This window comes from Accipiter gentilis, chromosome 25, assembly GCF_929443795.1.
Source record: "Accipiter gentilis chromosome 25, bAccGen1.1, whole genome shotgun sequence".
NCBI lineage: Eukaryota > Metazoa > Chordata > Aves > Accipitriformes > Accipitridae > Astur > Astur gentilis.
The window spans coordinates 17,858,894-17,878,109 of NC_064904.1; the positions used below are offsets into that span (position 1 = coordinate 17,858,894).

At 42.6% G+C, this 19,216-nt stretch overlaps 1 protein-coding gene and 1 non-coding gene across 3 annotated transcripts; one reads left to right on the forward strand and one right to left on the reverse strand.

The window, feature by feature from the left end:
- Positions 1–45: 45 nt before the first annotated feature.
- TRNAK-CUU (transfer RNA lysine (anticodon CUU)) lies at positions 46–118 on the forward strand. The gene has a single exon. It is a non-coding gene; the product is annotated as a tRNA-Lys (tRNA).
- A 1,368-nt stretch (positions 119–1,486) lies between these two features.
- Positions 1,487–18,215, reverse strand: ACTR10 (actin related protein 10). 2 transcript variants are annotated; one of them, XR_007509553.1, is made up of 14 exons: positions 18,059–18,215; positions 15,776–15,848; positions 15,146–15,228; positions 13,437–13,545; positions 12,050–12,157; positions 11,604–11,671; positions 11,224–11,303; positions 10,784–10,819; positions 8,800–8,879; positions 8,635–8,708; positions 8,112–8,193; positions 6,451–6,652; positions 4,356–5,258; positions 2,460–2,807 (listed from the first exon to the last, which is right to left on the reverse strand). XR_007509553.1 is itself a non-coding variant. In XM_049828294.1 (13 exons), exons 1-13 carry the CDS (start codon positions 18,133–18,135, stop codon positions 5,077–5,079), a joined length of 1,254 nt encoding a protein of 417 aa, XP_049684251.1. In that variant the 5' UTR covers positions 18,136–18,215; the 3' UTR covers positions 1,487–5,076. The 2 variants fall into 2 exon arrangements, 1 of the variants encoding a protein (XP_049684251.1); XM_049828294.1 differs by having other exon boundaries at positions 1,487–5,258.
- Between the last annotated feature and the right edge of the window lie 1,001 nt (positions 18,216–19,216).

Consider the following 19,216-nt stretch of genomic DNA (forward strand, 5'->3'; position numbering starts at 1 on the left):
CGCGTCATATGGTGAAGGGCACGTGGCGGGAAACTTGTAGTAAGTGCCCGGCTAGCTCAGTCGGTAGAGCATGGGACTCTTAATCCCAGGGTCGTGGGTTCGAGCCCCACGTTGGGCGCCTCGCTTTTGTACATGCGCCCCCAATTTTTGAAGGGTTCTACCCCGTCTAGGTCCGCGACACTAAGGGGAACTCACACCCACCCCGCCAAGCTCCGGAGGGACCAGAGAGACTCCTGAAGTCAAACGTCCCTGGTACAGCCATAAACCTGCATAATTTTGGCAGTGACCGTAATAAATGCTGTGCTGCTGAAAAAAAAAAAAAAGCGTTGTGTTTTTATGAATTATCTGGTTGCAGGAACCAAATGTACATTAATAAAGCAGGAGTAGCTGCGGACTCCCTCGAGGGTAGAGAGGTCTTACAGAGAGATCTGGAGGGACCAGAGAGCTGGGCAATCACCAGCCGTACAAAATTTAACGAGAGGAAGCGCGGGATTCTCCACCCGGGACGGGGTAATCCCGGTTATATGTAAAACCGGGGGACGAGAGGCTGGGGAGCAGCCCCGCCGAAGGAGACCTGGGGGGTTGGGTTGATGGCAAAGTTGAATACGAGTCAACGGTGTGCCCCGGCAGCCCGAAGGGCCGACCGCAGCCTGGGGTGCATCCAGCACAGCATCGCTGGCCGGTGGAGGGAGGGCACTGTCCCAGTCCACCCCGCACTGGTGCGGCTCCACCTCCAGCGCTGGGTGCAGTTTTGGGCACCTCGGTATAAGAAGGACGTCGGACGATTAGAGCGTGTCCAGAGGAGGGTGACCAAGATGGTGAACGGCCTGGAGGGGAAGACTTAGGAGGAGCAGCTGAGGTCAGGTGGCTTGTTCAGCTCGGAGAAGAGAAGGCTGAGGGGTGACCTCATCACCGAGGGGTGACCTCATCGCAGCCTACAACTTCCTCAAGAGGGTCGGATGAGGGGGACGTGCTGATCTCCTCTCTCCGGTGACCAGGACAGGACACGAGGAAATGGGCTGAAGCTGTGTCAGGGGAAATTCAGATTGCACATTAGGAAAAGGTTCTTCCCTAAGAGGGTGGTCGGTCGCCAGAACAGGCTCCCCAGAGAAGCGGTCACAGCACCAAGCCTGTCAGAGTTCAAGGAGCATCTGGATGATGCTCTTAATTATATGATTTAGTTTATGTAGTCCTGCGAGGAGCAGGGAGTTGAACTCGATGATCCTTATGGGTGCCTTCCAACGTGAGATATTCTATGATTCTATGAAAAGGGAGATGAGGCCCCCTGCCCCAGAGATCAGCTCCCACAGACACAGCACGGACACGAGGCAGACTGCCATGGGCCGTGCTCGTGACCATTCCAAAATACTCCTCCTGTCAGCAGGAGTCAGCTCGGCTGGAGTTGTTTGCAGCTGGCTAACACCAACCTTCAGGAACGGCGGCCGGTTCAGAATCAGAAACTTCAGAGGAAAACCTCCAGTTACTGCAGGGGTTTGTGTCTGTCACTGTCCTTCCTGATAAAACAGTTTAGTTCACTGCAAATTTGTCTCCTGCAAGGATCCACGGATCCCTGTCATGCCAGGGAGAGAACTAAAACAACATTTCAGCTGAAAAAAAAAATAAGCCCTATCCTTTTCTACACAATAACACATTTAAGGTGTGATCTCTAAGGGCTTTCCATGGCTAGTAATTCTGAAAAGCAGGTAATGAGTCCTTCTGCACCCCTTTGATGAAATAAGAATCCTGTTTCTGTCCTGAACGGGTCATGGGACTACACTTAAAACCTACCAGGAACATAGGAGTTAGGATTTCTGGTCGTGCAGTGTGAAAGAGCAGCTGTTGAAGCTGTTCAGCGATGCAGAAAGCCCACAGGAGAAGATTAGAGTGGGCAGAACGAAGACGAGGTGGCAGAACATGCTGGGCTTGTGAAAGGTCCCAGAGTACACAAGCACAGCAGTACAGAAATACCCCTGAAAAGGGAAGGGCCAAGAATACTCTGAATTTCCTCAGCCGCAGTCTGCTGCAGTTCAGAAAATGACATCATTGCACCACCACGAACACAGGCTCTGTAGGAGTTTAATCTCCCCTGCATATCCTTCCCACTGAGAACTACTTAGGGGCATGAGTAATCCCTCCCAGCTCCACGGGACTCGTGCCGATGGCAAACTCTTCTTTCAGGAGCAAGCCTCGGTAGGCTCTGGCTCACTTCTTACTGAGGCAAGACACAATCTAGGTCACGGAGCTGCATCCCAGTTATTCACATCATAAATGAAAATGAGCAGCAGAGCTCGGGTCTGAATGTTCTTTATCCAGGCCTAAGGACAGCTCTGTGCACTTTGCAATGAAATAGCATCTATTTAACGAACCTGTAATCGCATCACAGATTGGGAACAAATTAAGAACAGGGATGTAGCAGGCTGGAGGTCGTGGCCTCCAAAACCTGCAGTTTTATCCATTTTGCTTTATTAAGCATAACTGTTGCAATCATACATACTTTCTGAAGCCACTCAGAAAACTACTGATATCCCCAATCCCTGCCAAAAACTGCTCCAGATGGGTCAGCCTCGTGCACTATTGGACTCCATCGCTCCTCCCCTGTTCTGCCCTGCGAGGAGAACCAGACCTCACCCACAGGTTTTCTTGCCAGAAGCGGTTGGATCCTCGAGTCTCCTGCCCAGCCCCGTAGGTGTTATGCCTTGGGAGAAAGGCTGTGGCGGGGCAGTGCAGCTGAGCAGCGTACTGCATAGCAGGGCCCGGCTCGAGGGGACACTCTCGACTTGCATGCAACCCTGTTGTCCTCGGCCTCGCTGCAGGGGAGATAAAAAAGAATTGGTAAGGGGGAACAAACACAGAGTGAAGGTCCTGAACACTCAAAAAAACCAAGGGGAATCCTGGTATTTGAGGAATCTGCTGGGGAATGAACATCCCCAAGCATATTAAACCATTAATCGTAGGCTTACAGAAGCAATCAAGCAAGAGAAGAACCCTAAGATGTAAAAGAATGTGAAATACCGGACGCAATGGGAATAGAGGTATCTGGCTATAGCGTTTAATCCATTTTTCCAAGTCCAGACCTGACAAACAGAACACAACACAGTACGTTTTGAAGAACCTGTTTCTGTGTCACTGCATACCATTCTCATCCTCAGGCTGCCTCAGAAAAGCTCTTGCGCATGGTAATTGCAACTTGTTTGACCTGGAAACCCAGAAAGTGCTTGGACTGGAGACTCTCACATCTGTGCAAAGAGGCACTGGCCAGGCCCTATCCTGCTTTGAGGACTGAGAAATGATGTCTAAAAGATCAATCTCATCCCAGGACTATAAAACAACCATTAACAACAGCTCACAGCTACGCCTGCCTATTTTTCTATGGTTTCTGTGTAACAGCCACGCAGCTCATTTGAAGTAAGGCGGCAGCAACTTAAAAATACACCCACCAGCACCTTGGGAGATAAATCATCCATGTTAATACTATCAGACCACTGTTACCAACCAGCAAAGTCTCGCCTATGACAGACTCTAACACTTTAAGCAGCGATTCCCATATTTTGTGGTTGTTTTTTTTTTTTAATTTGAAAACCATTAAGATAAAAAGGGAGTATAGTCTACCATATGCCAACTAACACCATATGTTAAGGTAAAGCATATACAAAACAGAACAACAAAATCATGCAGAAGGTAACTTAAATGCTGTAGCACATTGCCCTGTGTTAAGTTTCACCACAAGAACGTTTCTTTAAATGTATGCTTAACTTCCAAGAAACGTGCTTCAGGAAGCACAGCAGGCAGTTAGCAGACAGCACAGGGCAATCAGTCGCAAAAAACATGTTTGTGGCAATAAAAGACTCCACCACCCCCAATAATTTTATACGTATGTATCTCCCCAAATCCGAGATAAACAATTACTCCTTAGAGTAGGATTTAAACCTCAGTACCCAACAGATACCAGCAGAATTACCATTTAGCCAGCAAGTCAAGTTTGGCACATTGGCAGCAAGTTTAGCAGTATTTGAGGCCAGGGGAAACCCCCCTCCCAAGATGCGATGCTGCTGAGATGCACTGGCTGGAGTGCCCACCAGGAGCCACAGTTCTGTGTGCAAAGTTAATTCACAGCAGTATTATGGAAGGATAGTGAGAATCGTGACAAACCAAAACCAGCAGCACTAGCAGCAGAATGGAAGTGTATGTGCTTGTTTTCCCACGGGAGTGCTCCTTCTCCTTCAATATGTAAAGTTAACAGCATTGCTAAAAGCCTATTAACTAGCCAACAATCCCTAAATATAGTGTTAATATCCAAATGCACATTTTTCTTCTTAAGCACAGAACTTTGTATTGCGTTTTCATTTAATACTTACTGTTGCGGGACAATGAAGTTTAGTATTTCTGATGGGGAGAAGGAAGGCAAAGAAGTGACTTCTGAACTTGTCACTTCAGTCAGAGATTCGAGGTTTCCTCACACTCCTGTTTATAATTCTCACACAGTTGAATTCTTTCTTGGAGCAGAGATACTGGGAGAGTTGTTAGCTCAGCACTATTTGAGAATTACAGCCAGAAGAGTTATCTGCTAAAAATCTCAAAACAGGACCGTGTCCAGGGGAAATACTGCTCAAGCACCTTTGCTAAACAGCCCCAAATAATCTCCTCACATGTGATTCAAGGGTGGAATAGTTTAATACAGAATTTGGCAAAAAAACTTCCATAGACGTTTCCCATAGTAGACTGTCCTTCATTCTTCTAAGCATATTTAAAAACAAAATATCTTAAAACAAATTCTCTCAGCAGTGCCATTTACTATACAGATAAATAACAAACAACTTGGTATGCTGCAACTCATGATGGTACAGAATTTCTTCAGAAGTGGACAAAATAGCATAGTGGTTGCCAGAGTTAAGTTTTTAAACTGTAACTGGATGTGGTTTTAAACAGTGTTAGTACCTACTACCGTACTCCCCCCAAAACATCCACATGGTTCATATTTAATAGTGTTACACACAAATTACTTAATTAAAAAAAAAGCCAATGCATATACATCTACTTGAAATAGATGAGTAGAATCTTTGTGTAGCATTTAGATGCTTATTTCTCAGTAGAAAAAGCCCTCTTCATTAATGGCGGGGGTGCTTTTCCAACATCAAACATCATTTCCAGCGGAGGATTATTAAGACAGCACCAGTCAGGTATGCGGCCTGTCTGGCTGTAATATTCTTTGGACACAGACCGGCTCCCAAGTATGTCCTGGAGTGCTCCAAAAATGGCTCCTACATTATTGGGGGGAAAAAAATAATGTTGCATTAATTTGATGTATTGAATTTTTTTCCACTTCTTCCCATTAAGAATCTCAACTATTCTTTTTCAGCTCTGTCCCAAAAATTAAAGGAATGAAAGGATCTAGGCACTCCTTTTCAGTAGCCCAGCTAGTCCCAGACTGCTTCAGTTTATGTCCCTTGAAAGTAACTGAAAATAGAGAATCATCTAGTCTCTGCTGAGAACAAAACTGGCTTAGCTGACCTGCTTCTTATGACAAAATTTCCTATAAGTTTTGACTTTTAAGCACTTCAAACAAACCACATCGTGTTGAAGGAAATTTACTCTCCTCAAAAAGTGTCACACAATACCCATAAGAAGTTTACGCAAGCTGTGAGAAGATTCAGACCACCGCAGCTGACTAGCACTGCCAGCGAAGAAAAGTATCAGAGAACTCGGTGCATATAAATCATTCTTGTTTTCTAATCCTAAAAGTAGACTCAAAAGGTTTTAAAACTAAAATTTTGTAAACATTTACATTTCAAAGCATATGGAACTAAAATCTACCTTTACAGTTAAAGTTAGTTCCTCATAGATACCAGAGGGGCTCAGCTTATTAACAGAAAGCTTAGAAAAGCATGAATTCTTATCAACCTCAGAACCTTCCTTGAAAGAGTTGCTAGCAACAGAAAGCCCTTCTTTTTCCCTAACAGCAGCCAAAATCCATTGCAGAATTGCTGTATTTGTTATTGGCACTTGCAAACAGCACAGGGAGTCAACAGCCTCCAGCCTCTCCATAGCTCACAGCTCCTCAGTGAGTAATTAAACCTGTTTTTTCAATAAGCAGATCTTCCTACATGCAGCAGGTCTCTGCTCTGCCTAATTACTTTACTGGTGCCACCATATGGCGGTAGCCCTGTACTGCACTTGAGTCAACACTACATCTTCCACATCTCTGTTTCAAATTGCCTGTCTCCTGTTTAAAGCTCCCATAGCCTGCAGTGCCATTCTGCCCACCAAATGTCCCTGAGGGAGCTTTACTCCACACAGCTTCTTCCAGGAGGGCATAACAATTCCACAGAGCTGAAATAGAGCTTGATTTCAGTAGTTCACCTCGTTTTTACTGCTATTTATTCATTACAAATCCCACTTGGGAGATTTGTTTTTCACTTTGTACCTTTGCTTAACGGTTGTTTTCATTCTTACCTCCCAGCCAGGCCACACAGTTGGGTTTGGCAGGTGGAGTGTGAATTCTGAAGGTTTTAGTGGCAAGTGCTTCTTTGTATTTTGGTTTCTCTATCAGGTATCTGATTTCAGCCATGAGCCTGTGAAGGAATCCTGGCAACATAGCCGTCCCACCAATAACTACCAAGTTCTCTGCCAACTGCTTCCTGGTGTCTATTGGACACTAATGCAAACAGGAATAAAAAAATTTTAACTGAAGTTGCATGAACAAGCATTCAAAGGCCTGTCAGAAATTCACTCAGTCTTTCTATGCACTTCAACTGCTGTTTTCTTATGCTTAGCTGAAACATAACCAACACAATTTTTTCCCCACACTTCCCAAGAAAACCAGGCTTAAGGAACTGCCCAGTTCAGGCTTTTATGGGCACGCTGTGAGTCCCTGTAAAGCCTTTCAGCTGAGACAGGCCAAGACAACAGAGGACAGAAGTATCAGTGACAATAAAGCCCATGAGTTCTGGGAGAAGATGTGCCAGTGAGAGGTGAAGCCTCAACCAGTGCTCTCGGAGAGGGAAAACTGTTATATATGAGGCTGATTCTTTTTAGCTCCATGTGGGAGAAAGGTGCTGCAAAAGTCTCAGTGGCAGAAAAGGTTCCTGCTGGAGCTTGCCTTAGGCATCAGATAATCCACCCAGAAGACACAAAGGCATGAGAAGACCACGCTTTGTCACTTCTGCCCCTCATAAACAGATCTGTGCTATCCCTTTGAAAAAACTTCCAGAATGCTGGTCCTCTCGTCCAGAGGAAGTAACTGGACGCTATTTAAGACTTGTAAATTTAACATTTGTCTTTCCTCCTGCCAAAGAGTGATGCAAGGTAAATGCCTAGAGGTACAGAGGTGAGGGGTCCAGGCACAGATATTGCTAAACAATTTGTTTTCATAAGGAGTTCTAATTGAAACATTTGTCATGTCATCCAAGCCTATGGCTCTCCAACAAATTACGTCTCAGCAAGCTAATTTAAATGGCATCAATAACTACAGAAAGTCAGCTTTAATAACATACATACACCCACCACATAATGAAAATTTCCATTTATAGTGGTTTTCTAATGCATTTTTTTCCTAAATATAAGAAATGAAGCATTTGTATATGCCAAGAAAATTTTCTGCAATAAATCTAATATACTGCCTGTAATACAGATGTCCAAATTAATTTTATTCTATCTTAGGTAAACCAGCAGTCTGCAGGACTCACAAAGGAGCGAAACACCTTGAAAAAAGAAGAAACAGAATACCTGTGTCATTTCAGTTTAAGCAGTGTAATTCCTACACTACCAAGCACTAGCTACTCCTCCATCATTACATATGTAGAGCCCCACACCGAAATAAAGGCAAGCTAGTTTATTACTTTTGCTGAGCCGTGAGCACCACGTTTCTTAGAAAACTGCCCTAGACACATTGCAGTATACCAAAGAGTAAGAAAAGAATCACAGAGTGGATGACACATGGTGACTTACTACCTCAGAGAAACTCATCATGTGGCAGAACCCTAGGAGTCATGCTGTGCTAAAAGCTTTCCACCAATTGCAACCTGCAGTCCAAGGGTGTTACTCTAGAATCATTCATAACAGCAGGTTCTCTAAGGCTGGAGGCATTCAATAAATTGCTTCTAATATAAAGATACCTGAATGAGTGAATCTAAGATCAAAGTGGCAACAGATGTCTCTTCATTATCCTGTTCAAACAGTATTTCGACAACAGAGTCTCTGTTGAAAAGACAGGAAATGAGTGTTAATGAGAAGCAATACTACACTATGAGCTAACACGAACAGCAGAGCTGGAAATAACTACAGACTTCCTGCTGACAACACTTCATCGCTACTTCTTCTATCACACAGTCCATGCACCAGGCGGTGCCAACGGGGAGGAGACAATGCCCCGTTCACTTCGCTAAACGTGTCTCATCATCATGCATTAATACTCCATATTTCTGCTTCCCCCATCCCTCCAATCTGTTTGCTCTCATCCTCAACTGTGAGCTCTCTAGAGAAGCTGACACCTCTTATTATGGGCTTGCACTGTGCCCAGCACAAAGCCATTATTTGAGAGACATTAAAAGCATATGCAAGTGTTTCATTAAAGTTCAATTTTACGAAAAGTTATGTGCTTTTACAGTTGAAAATATATCCTCCTATGGTATTTCTCACCTGATGGAGCCAACTACATGGAGAATCTTTTCTCCATCTAAAGGATAGTCCACGTCTGGAGGTGGTGAAGGACGCTAGAAATAAAAACATACGTGCATTATTTTAGAGGCCAAAAAAGCTACATCCAGGCCAAAAAGACTAGGATAAGCTTCATTCTCCACCCACCTCAGCACTGCCATCAATGTTGAACTTGGCTGCCTGGATTTTCAGTCCACGTTGGAGATCACTCACAAAACAAGTGCGGACTTCATAAAAGAAACAAAAGGAGCAGAAGAGACACTTTGTTGGATCCTTTCATCAGTAATGAAGACAATAATTTTGCTTAATTTAGACAAGAATACACACTTTAGGCCCTTGCTGGTCCAAGACATTATCAAATAAATGCAAAGAAGAACTGTCTCCACACTTCAGCAGAGTTCAGATGCTATCTAGACCACGATTTTAAAAGAAGCTGATATGGAAACTATGCTAGGACAGGCAAGATTTCTCTCTCAGACAAGCTACATAAGACTTAAAGATAGGTGGATGTTACTATTCATGACTTCAGTTACCACAAGGTGCCAGGGGTTCTGCTGTCAGCATTCTGCTGTCAAACACACCACTGCAGGTCTTGCACCATGGCTTCAAATAAGAGACTGCTCAGCAATGTTTTGCCTACTGCAACTCTTCAGCACTCCAGAGGATTTTTTTTTTTCTCCAGGCAACACTGACAGAGCACAATTTCCTTTGTATCCTAGCTGTTAGTCTTATTATATACTTATTTATTTGTATCTGGCACAAATGAGTGTGTTCTTCATAAAGGGCTGTCACAAAGAAACAACCCTTCAATGCACAGGCAAGCATTATTTCAACCCTAGCATATATCTGGTTCCAAAAGACTGCATAAAACCCAGAGCTGACCAGAAAATTACATTCAAGTCCAGGAATTAGAAGAGCAACTTCCATTTGACAAAGCACCACCTGCATTTAAGTTATTTTGCATTTGACTGATGGATTTCTTGCTAATTTGGCCCAAGAGATATTGACTAGTTGCTATTTTCTACGATTATATATGTTTTTAAATCTGTTGCACATTAAATGTTACATAGGAATTAATCCAAGTTCTGCCCAAAGATAGACTCTATTTTTTCTGGTGCAAATCTAGTCCTTGACTCATCTTGCCTACCTGATTAACATGCCAAAATGTCTTTTATACATACTTCTTTTTTTTTTTTTTTCCAAAACTGACTTTAAGGTAAATTGAGCCTTCCTAGTTAATTTAGAAACAAAATTAACCTAAAACATTCTTATGTCATGATGTTAAGACTGCTTAAATGTTGCATTTGCAACCAAAACACATCTATGATAACAGGTTTGGAACATTAGATCTGCTAACTCTTTAAGTCCCATGTAGAGTTCACATTGTACATATTCATATGCAGCAAACAAAACGTCAGTAGTTAAAAAATGCAACATGAAGTTAACCTGATGTGGTGGTTTAACTAAGTACCACACAGCTGCTCGCTCACTCCTCCCCCCTGCCCCAGTGGGATGGGGAGGAGCATCGGAAAAAAAAACCCCAAAACTCGTGGGTAGAGATAAGAACAGTTTAATAACTGGAATAAAATTATTATTAATAATAATAATAATAGTAGTAGTAATGAAAAAGGAGACAATGAAAAGAGAGAGAAGTAAAACCCAAGAAAAGATAAGTGATGTGCAATGCAATTGCTCACTGCCTGCTGCCCACTGCCTAGCCAGTCCCCAAGCAGCGATCTGCCCCTCCAGCCAACTCCCCCTGGTTTATGTACTGAGCATGACGTCCTATGGTATGGAATATCCCTTTGGTGTCCCAGCCAAAACCAGTACACCTGACCTGCTGATCACGAGATATGTACAAGAGTGTAATACCTTTTCTGTGCTAGTCTACCAAATGTACCTACGAGCTACACCTTAACAACACATAGGCTAAACCTGAATGAGGAGTTCAAAATGGTTTTGGTTTTGCTTTCAAAGAGGAAGAACACTGCAAGTTCTTCCAGTAGGTAAGAAATATGGTAAACAGAGAAGATAAAATAAATTCCTAAATGTAAAGTATTGCACACTTGTTATTATCATACTCTACTGCACAACTTAATAAACTAGAGTCTCATGAAGCAGAAAATTTTACCTTTTATATCCTCTACTATGTCTTCTGGAACTGAGCCTGAAATAAAAAAATAACTTAGAACAAAAGCTTTTTAAGTAGAAAGGGAATTTAAGAATGATACTAAGTTTGATTTACATTTAGTACATTAAAGTTTCACTTTGACAGCAACTTTTAAAGATTTCTAAGGAGGAAAGAATATTAAGAACAGAAATAAAATGTTTGTCTTCTCTCAAAACAGACTGAAAAATTACTCAGAACTCTTATCTCAGCCTTCATTCAAACCTGCTGCTATGAGTGGCTTATCATAAAAATAATATACTTGTTAAATACAGAGAAAGAAATCACAAAGGTAGATCACAAAAGATGCGGTGAATACTAAACGCATTTTATTCACTCTTAGTATTAATCCACTTTCCCTAGTGCAAGTTCACAGCACATATGCTACATCAAACACACCTTACCCATCACAGATGGAAGGCTTTGTCCTTTGGCTAATCCTGTATCAACTGTGCACTGCTCCAACAACTGATATTCCAGCTCCCTAAAACATTGCACATGGAGTTAGTTAAAGATGGCTATTAATTCAGGCTGATTCTCTACATTATGCTTAAGGGACAGCATTTCTTCCCTTCAGTTACATTTGTCTAAATATAAACTAGATGCAGATATAATTTCCACAGCTTTTACTACATCAACAAAAGCCAAACAGTGGTAACTTTAAAAATCGGATGCTGTCACAGCAACAGTTGATTTAAGTGATGTTCAACAGGAATCTTTGCTCATTAGTCAGATGAACTTTCACAAATCATTGGTAACCTGGAACATATAACTCTGAACTTACTTGTGGATAGCCTTTCCTCCCAGAGGAAGAGAACCCCAGCAGCTCAGAATTGGAATTCCCTCATATATCTATATGAAGATCAGGAAATTCTCCTTTTTTTGTTATGAGTTTTCAGTCTGCTGGAATTGTACTGGAACTAAATGCTTCTTCCCCTCAACAATCTCTTGCATTAGCTATTGGAAACACTTTTTAACTGCTTTTCTCCAAAACTAATTTCTAGTACATAAAGCCTGAAGTTATGAACCACCCTTCCCAAGTTTCAAAGGAACACAGCATTAGCATGTCACCTGTGAAGAGATTCCCCAAGTCATGGTATCTTACAGTCAAAAGCCAGACTGGCTGATCTGTTCCTATCACTTTTTAGCACACTTGAAATCTATAAAAATACCACCTCATCATGACAGCCTTCTTGCTGAGAATCTTGTTTGTGTATTATTAAAGGATACAGGCAGCACCAAGCTTTCTCTATATCCACAGTCTAGCACCATGGCAGAATTGATCCCAAGTGTCAAGAGAGACATTAGATGACTTGGAGCAAACAAAACTGAAGGTACCTACATGGAAACCAAAAGAACAATTGACAGAAGGGGGCAAAAAGAAACAAACCAGCCAAAGTACTGATGCTTTTCCCAAATGTCATATTAAAAGCAAAACTCAGACAACTGTATCTTGAGGTATCCATTTTTAACTTAGTTTTTACAGTAGTGTAGTAATGAACAAAATACAAGAGGATTCTGAATTCTGTGTTCATCTTATTTGTGGTACATATCAGTTATCTCAGTAATAATGAATCTTGGAATGGGCTTGTAAGAAAAGCAAGTGTTAACTATAGAACTCTTCTTAAGTCATAGATCAGGTTTCCGATTGTCACTGAAAAGAAATTAAAGAAACTAAAACACAGCTACTTGAAATTTTGTATAAAGTCTTGAAGATGTGAACAAAGGTGCCAGAAAACCCATAAAAGTGTGCCTTTCTCTCCGCCAAAATATGACTTTCCCAGTCATTTTTGACAACCAATTTTGCATGGGACTGCTTTATCTGAGACTTTTTTTTTTCTGTAAGGGGATTAGGAAAAAAAAACCTCAAATCACTCAAATCTTCCAGCAATTTCAAGTCATCAGGAAATTTTATCAATAGCAGGAAAGAATTATGCAGAAGTTTAAGATTAGTTGGTAAAATGTATTGTGGAAGCACAGTGAAGAAGTACTGCAGACAAACTGGTTTCACCGCTTTTTATAGAACTTTAACCTTTGTTCTATCTGAATTGAAGAAGTACAGATTCACCTCCAAAACATTTTTTAGAACTAAGCAGAATTAGGTTCAGACATCTCTTCAAAAAGACTGATTAAGCAGGCAAGATAATAAATTTCAGGTAAGCTCTTATCTAAATGAGTACAGCCAGACATTAGATCATGCGCTAGCCAAAGATATTGACTGTGGTAGAAGTGATGAGATTTGCTGACAGAGCACTAACAAGTGTTTAAATATAAATTCTGGCTTCAGGCAGTGCTCAATGGGGATTATTGGATCTGTCTGGAACAGTGTGATGTGAGCTGTATTTTCATACAACCCTGAGAAACTTGCGGATTCTTTTTGATATGTCCTGTTTTGTGGCCTCATGAAGAGTGAGAATGGAATAAAAATAGCCTTTAGTCCAGGCTCCAAACCCTACTTCCCCAGACAACCACCAGCTTTTTTTCATCTTCTTTATGCCTCTCTCATTCTTTTGGCATTACTTTCATTTCTTTGTCCACATCTGGTAATGACTGTTAGTAAAAGTTCTAATGGCAAGTGCTACACCGAGCATATACAGTAGTTATGTAAAACACGTACCTCAAAATGCTTGAAAAGGACTCTTGTGAGCGTGTCTCTGAAGTGTGTAGGGCACAAGACAGATTCTATGATCACAACACGACGGTCTCTGGGATTCACCAGCAGATGTCTAAAAAAGGCAAGACATGTAAAACAAAACTGTTAAGTTTAAGCACGTATTATGACACCTACCTTATTTTCATGTTCCATTCTCCTCAAAAATCGTAAAAATTTGGATTTAGATACCACTTTCTACAGCAGATCCCGAAGTATTTTTCCCAAGTTTAAAAAAAAAAACACTTTCCTAAAAGAAAGTTAGGAAACTGAGTTACAGAAAACAAGTTATAGAGCTGTCACCGGGCTGTAGTTCTGAATATCCATTATACATTTCTAAATCAATATAAAGAATACAAAAATAGGCATGATAATAGCTATTAATGGCTTGTCCGGTGTCATACAGTGTGTCCATAAAAGAGGAAGAATGACAATACAGATGTCCTGATTTCAGTGAGAGAAGATGGAATTGTCCTGATTTCAATTACAAAGCAATGATCAAGGACAGGGGGGAAAAAAACCACAACAACCCACATCGGATGATCTGAGGCACAGAAATTCAGTACTGGTTTCCCTGTGTCAAGTGATGATTTTTCATGTGTAAAAATAAGGATTGGAAGTAAAGAGAAAAGACTAAGTCCAACTTCATTATTCACTAATGGTGCTAAAAATACAATACAAAGATTTATCACTGAGGTAAAAATATTCCACAGGTTAAGATCCCTCCTTCCAAACCCCTATCAGGTGGAAGGAGCTCTGCACCGATATAAGATGAGCTTCAGCCCTCCCAAAATCAGTACAAATCCATAGGTAATGACTTTCCCTTACCTAGTCCTTTATGAGCACCACAATTAAAAGGCAACTCATTAAATACTTTTTATTTCTAGGGAGCAACTGATGCTGCAGGACGCTAACTTTTTGTAACATAACTTGAATCTCAGCACCACTGAATTTCTCCTGCAAGAAGACAGCCAGGCAGACACCTGCAAAATCCTGTTTCTGTTTTCTTATTCAACTAGTCAGCAGTCTTCAGTCACACTTCTAACACCTCTCAATGTACTCAGAAAAGAACCACAGAAGGCTTGAGTAACTAACATCCAAGTATCTCTGTCGTGGTTTAACCCCAGGCAGCAACTAAGCACCATGCAGCCGCTCACTCACCTCCCCCCACCCTGTGGGATGGGGGAGAGAATCAGGGGAAAAAAAGGTAAAACTCATGGGTTGAGATAAGAACAGTTTAATAGAACAGAAAGGAAGAAACTAATAATGATAACAAAAGAATTGGAATACACAAAACAAGTGATGCACAATGCAATTGCTTGCCACTCGCCAACCGATGCCCAGTTAGTTCCTGAGCAGCCATCCCTCCCCAGGCCAACTGCCCCAGTTTATATACTGGGCATGATGTCACACAGTATGGAATATCCCTTTGGCCAGTTGGGCTCAGCTGTCCTGGCTGTGTCCCCTCCCAACTCCTTGCGCCCCTCCAGCCTTCTTGCTGGCTGGGCATGAGAAGCTGAAAAATCCTTGACTTGGTATAAACACTGCTTAGCAACAACTGAAGACATCAGTGTGTTATCATCATTTTTCTCATACTGAACCCAAAACATAACACTGTACCAGCTACTGGAAAGAAAATTAACTCTGTCCCAGCAGACACCAGGACAATCTCTTACCTGAAATACAGCATATGGATAAATTCCTTCAGATATGAATATAGCTCTTCTGTATTAATATTACACTGAACAACTTTGATAGGCTGTAAGTAAAAATATCCAGTCAGCTTAAATACTAGGCAGTGATTATACATAAAGAAATATATACATGATATATAAAGAAATACATATATAATATGGATATGATAATATATTCTATCTGAACATATATAATTTGACACATATAAATGAATACTCTTGTCTGATTTGCTCTATGTCCTTAACAATGCATCTCGTAAACTCATCCTATAACTAAACTTCAGAGTTTATTCATGTTAATTTTTTGAACTGGTAACTTATCTCAACATTAGTTTTCCAAAGCTGCCGTCCTCTACTATAAGGAAAAAAAAGCATAGCTAGGCAAAGAAATTTCTCAACAAATGCCCCAAACATAAGCTGCATGGGTGAGTACCAGTTAACATCAGCACTGATATTACGCTTACTTGTATCTAGTTACAATCTTTTAATAGCAGCAGTTACAAGTTAATGAAAAATAGCTTATGATGGACAGCAAACGTATCTGCAAATTCTTTCTATACCATAGCATACCAAACATCATAAAGGTAAAACAGTTCAGGTAAAATAGTTTACCTTTGCGATATCGGGTTTCTTTATTTCACTAGGAATAATGCATCTTGGTCCTGTTTCTCCTGCAAAACCACACCTAAAGGAAAATGTTGAAAAACTTATCATTTGAAGTCACTATTTAACATACTGGGCCTAGAAATCACCAAAGAGTAATTAATTAGGGATATTTTAGTGACTGCAAAGAGGTGTTTCGCATATAGCTTTTCTATCTAGCAATTTTGAATGAGAAAGATTTTGCATCTTTTTATTGACTCCCTCTCAGCTGCATGAAACAAAACAAGTTTTCTTCACTTCTGTAACAACTGCAACGCTCAGTTCTGACGTGCCTCCTACCTTCCACCAAGTAGTTTTCCGATTACAATCATCCGCCTGCAACCTTCCTTACTGCCTATTAAATTTCCAAATAAATACTTTTCTGTGCCTTCCATATGGACCCACAGTTTTCACTGAAGCTCTCAGTAAACACAGGCAAGTTTAAGTTATCATGCCTTCTTTAAATCCTTGTCTTCTGTGACGTTTATTTAGAACAAACAAAAGACAAACACACGATGATCACAATCACGCAGGTCCTGTGGCCTATTTCACTGCTGACCAGCAACATTCCACTGACACTTTTTTTTTTTCCTATTTCCAGCTTTGAAATGCATTTCCTTCACAAGCATCCTGCGTGATTTAAGGTATTACTGCCTCAAGATGACTGGTTACTACTCCAGGCCTCCTGACAAAACATGAGGGCTCTGCATCCAACTTAGATGCAACATAATAAAAACAGTAGCAACCCCAAAACAAACTTTTCAGAAACTCATCTGGTTTTCATAAAGCAATTGCACCTTAAAAGACACAAGAATCATGGACTGAAGAAGGCAAATTAAAAACAAAAGAAATTCAAGATCTGATTTTAAGAAACTCGGTGCTTGACATTTGTTTCACCACTGCCACCCCCATGAAGTACAAAGCTCAGAAAAAAACTACAGTAGAAAACACTAGCAGAAAACTATAAAGCTGCTGGACTTCAAGTACTTTTAATGCAAAAGGTCAATTAAGTCTTTATTTTGGTATTTGGCAACTGTCAGTGTGTTTCTTCAAATCATTTCAGAAAAAAAAAATCATAAAATAAGACATAATTCAGAACTTAAATCTTTTTTCTTTGGTCTCTCAAACAAAGACTTCTGCGGTCCCAGTGTGTGTATGCAGTTGTCCTTGCCTGTCATCCTGACAACTTGTGAACTTTTGGTTAATTTCAGCCTTACTTGGAAAAGGACAGATGCCTGTCATATAATTGTTATCTCTTCTACAAGAATGAACGCTGGAAACAGACCCTAAAAACACACTATTCAGAGGAAACACTTTTCCATGAAAGCATTTTATTAGGCAAACAATGTCCGTGGGATAAAACTTCACAAGCACCCCAAATTTGGGAAAAGCCTGCAATTGGCAACATGACATGAATCCACAAAAAACCACTTGTGGAATCAGTTTTTTCCACCCGTAAAGACTTTGTTAAACCTTCTCCATAACGACATTGCAGACATTTCCAGGTAATGAAGCCTGCCTGCTGGTCTGCAATTACACAGCCACTTGAAAAAAAAAGCAAGTACAACTTCATACAAAACCAAATTTCACAGAAATACAAATACAAACGCAACAACTTCTGCCTCTTTACAGAAACAGAGAAATCCCTAAGGCTTTAAACACATAAATGCACCCACATGGACACAACTGCAGATGTAGGCCTACCTAGGAAGAGCGGCATCCATCTACAGAGGTGCTTTTCCTGCAATATAATCTTCTTTTTGTGTGCAAGCTGCCTCTCCGAACACGCCACCGAAATCCAGGGAGCCCTTCCAGCGTATTTTAGCCCTAGACGCAGGGCCAGATTGCTTAAACAGTCCCTTTTCCACAAGGGCTGCACGTACGTGGGACACAAGCATGGGGGGAGCTGGGGGTTTCTAACAAAACAGGGTATTTTGATATGGGGTGGGCAGAAGCATTTTTGGCCCACGACATAAATTACTAAATAGTGAGCATTTCTCCTTCCACCTCGAGTTACACCTTTTTTTAAAAAATTTTATTTTAACTTAAAAGACGAGACTAAAAAATAAGGCTTGTTATTGTCGGCTTTGTACCACGCAGATCACCATAAGAAGGGGATGGGGGGAACCATAACCACACACAATTATTCATCCCGACGGCGGGCCCGCCCCGCAAGCCGCGACACTGGCTCCAGGGCGAAGCCTGTCGCGACAGAAAGGGGGCGGGCGGGGCGGGGAGCGCGGGGCCACTCACTTGGTGAAGGCCTCGCCCAGGTCTATCACCACGGCGGTCTTCTCCCCGCCGCTGCCCAGGCCCTCGTAGAGCGGCATCGCGACCTCCCTTCCCTTCCCTTCCCCTCAGCGGCGGCGCGACGGAGCCTTCCTCACAGCCGCCTCGGCTCGATGGGGCCTTCCTCACACGCAGCGCGGCTCGATGGGGCCTTCCTCACCCCCGGCGCGGCAGGCTGTCCACGGCGCCTGTCCGCACACCCGCCGCTCCGCCGCCCTCCCCGCGCCTCGCCGCCGCCCGCCGCCCGCCCTACGGCTGGTTAAGGAGGTCGGGAGCCCCCCCGGCGTCGTCGTCGTGCGCGATACTGCGAGACATTCCCTCAGCTCCGGTCCGGCGGCGGGTAGGGCCTCTACGAGGGAGAAGGGCTGGATGAGGCCCCCTGAGGCGCAGCGGGCGCGAAGGCGGGACGGGGGCGACAGGCGAGGGGGGTGCTGGGTGTGAGGGCGGGCTCCCTCCTGTGAGGAGGCCCAGCCCGGGGGCTTCTCCTACCCGAGCAAGATGGCAGCGACGCCTTGGCGCCGAGAGCTGGTCAAGCGTAAAACCTAAAACCACGGGTGCCGTGGAGACGCGTTAATTCGTAGCGGAGAGCTCGTTTCTGAGGGGCCAGGCGTCGGCTGTCTGCGCCATCCAGCCTCGCACCAAACCATCTCTCGTGTCCTCGCAAAGCCCTTGCGAAGGTTTAAACCCACCGCGGGCCCTGCGGTGCGCGCTCTGGCTGCCGCGGCATTTAATGCGAGAGCCGTTGGCTATGAGGGTAAATGCGTGGGTATCCTTAGGGTACAGCATCCTTCTTGAACAGAAATAAAATGTCTCAGGAGGGGCAAAAAAGCCCCATCTCCTCACTGCTCCAAGGGAATGGTGGTTAGGAGTGAAGTCAGGAGGTCGCAAATGCAGTCAGGATAGAAATTATAAACGCCTCTATGGTAACCAATGCTTTTCAGACCCATGTCTGATGATCAGAGGGGTAGAAGATCAGCTATGATGGGAGTCAACTGGTAGGACACGAGTGCTAAAAATCTAGTTTGAATTAGTTCAGTTTTAGCCATTTTCATGAATGCGTGTCATTGTGCCAGTACAGCTGCCTTCATCTGTCTTTTTGAAGGGGAAGATGTACAGCTGTTT

What these genes read in the sequence shown, in the direction of transcription:
- ACTR10 (XM_049828294.1), bottom strand. Translation starts at nt 18,135, where the DNA reads ATGCCGCTCTACGAGGGCCTGGGCAGCGGCGGGGAGAAGACCGCCGTG. An exon ending in TCCTTTTCAAGCATTTTGAG is followed by an intron (nt 12,158 to 13,436) that starts GTACGTGTTTTA and finishes GTTTCCATGTAG; the next exon opens with GTACCTTCAGTTTTGTTTGC. An exon ending in CATGTAGTTGGCTCCATCAG is followed by an intron (nt 8,194 to 8,634) that starts GTGAGAAATACC and finishes TCTTTTCAACAG; the next exon opens with AGACTCTGTTGTCGAAATAC.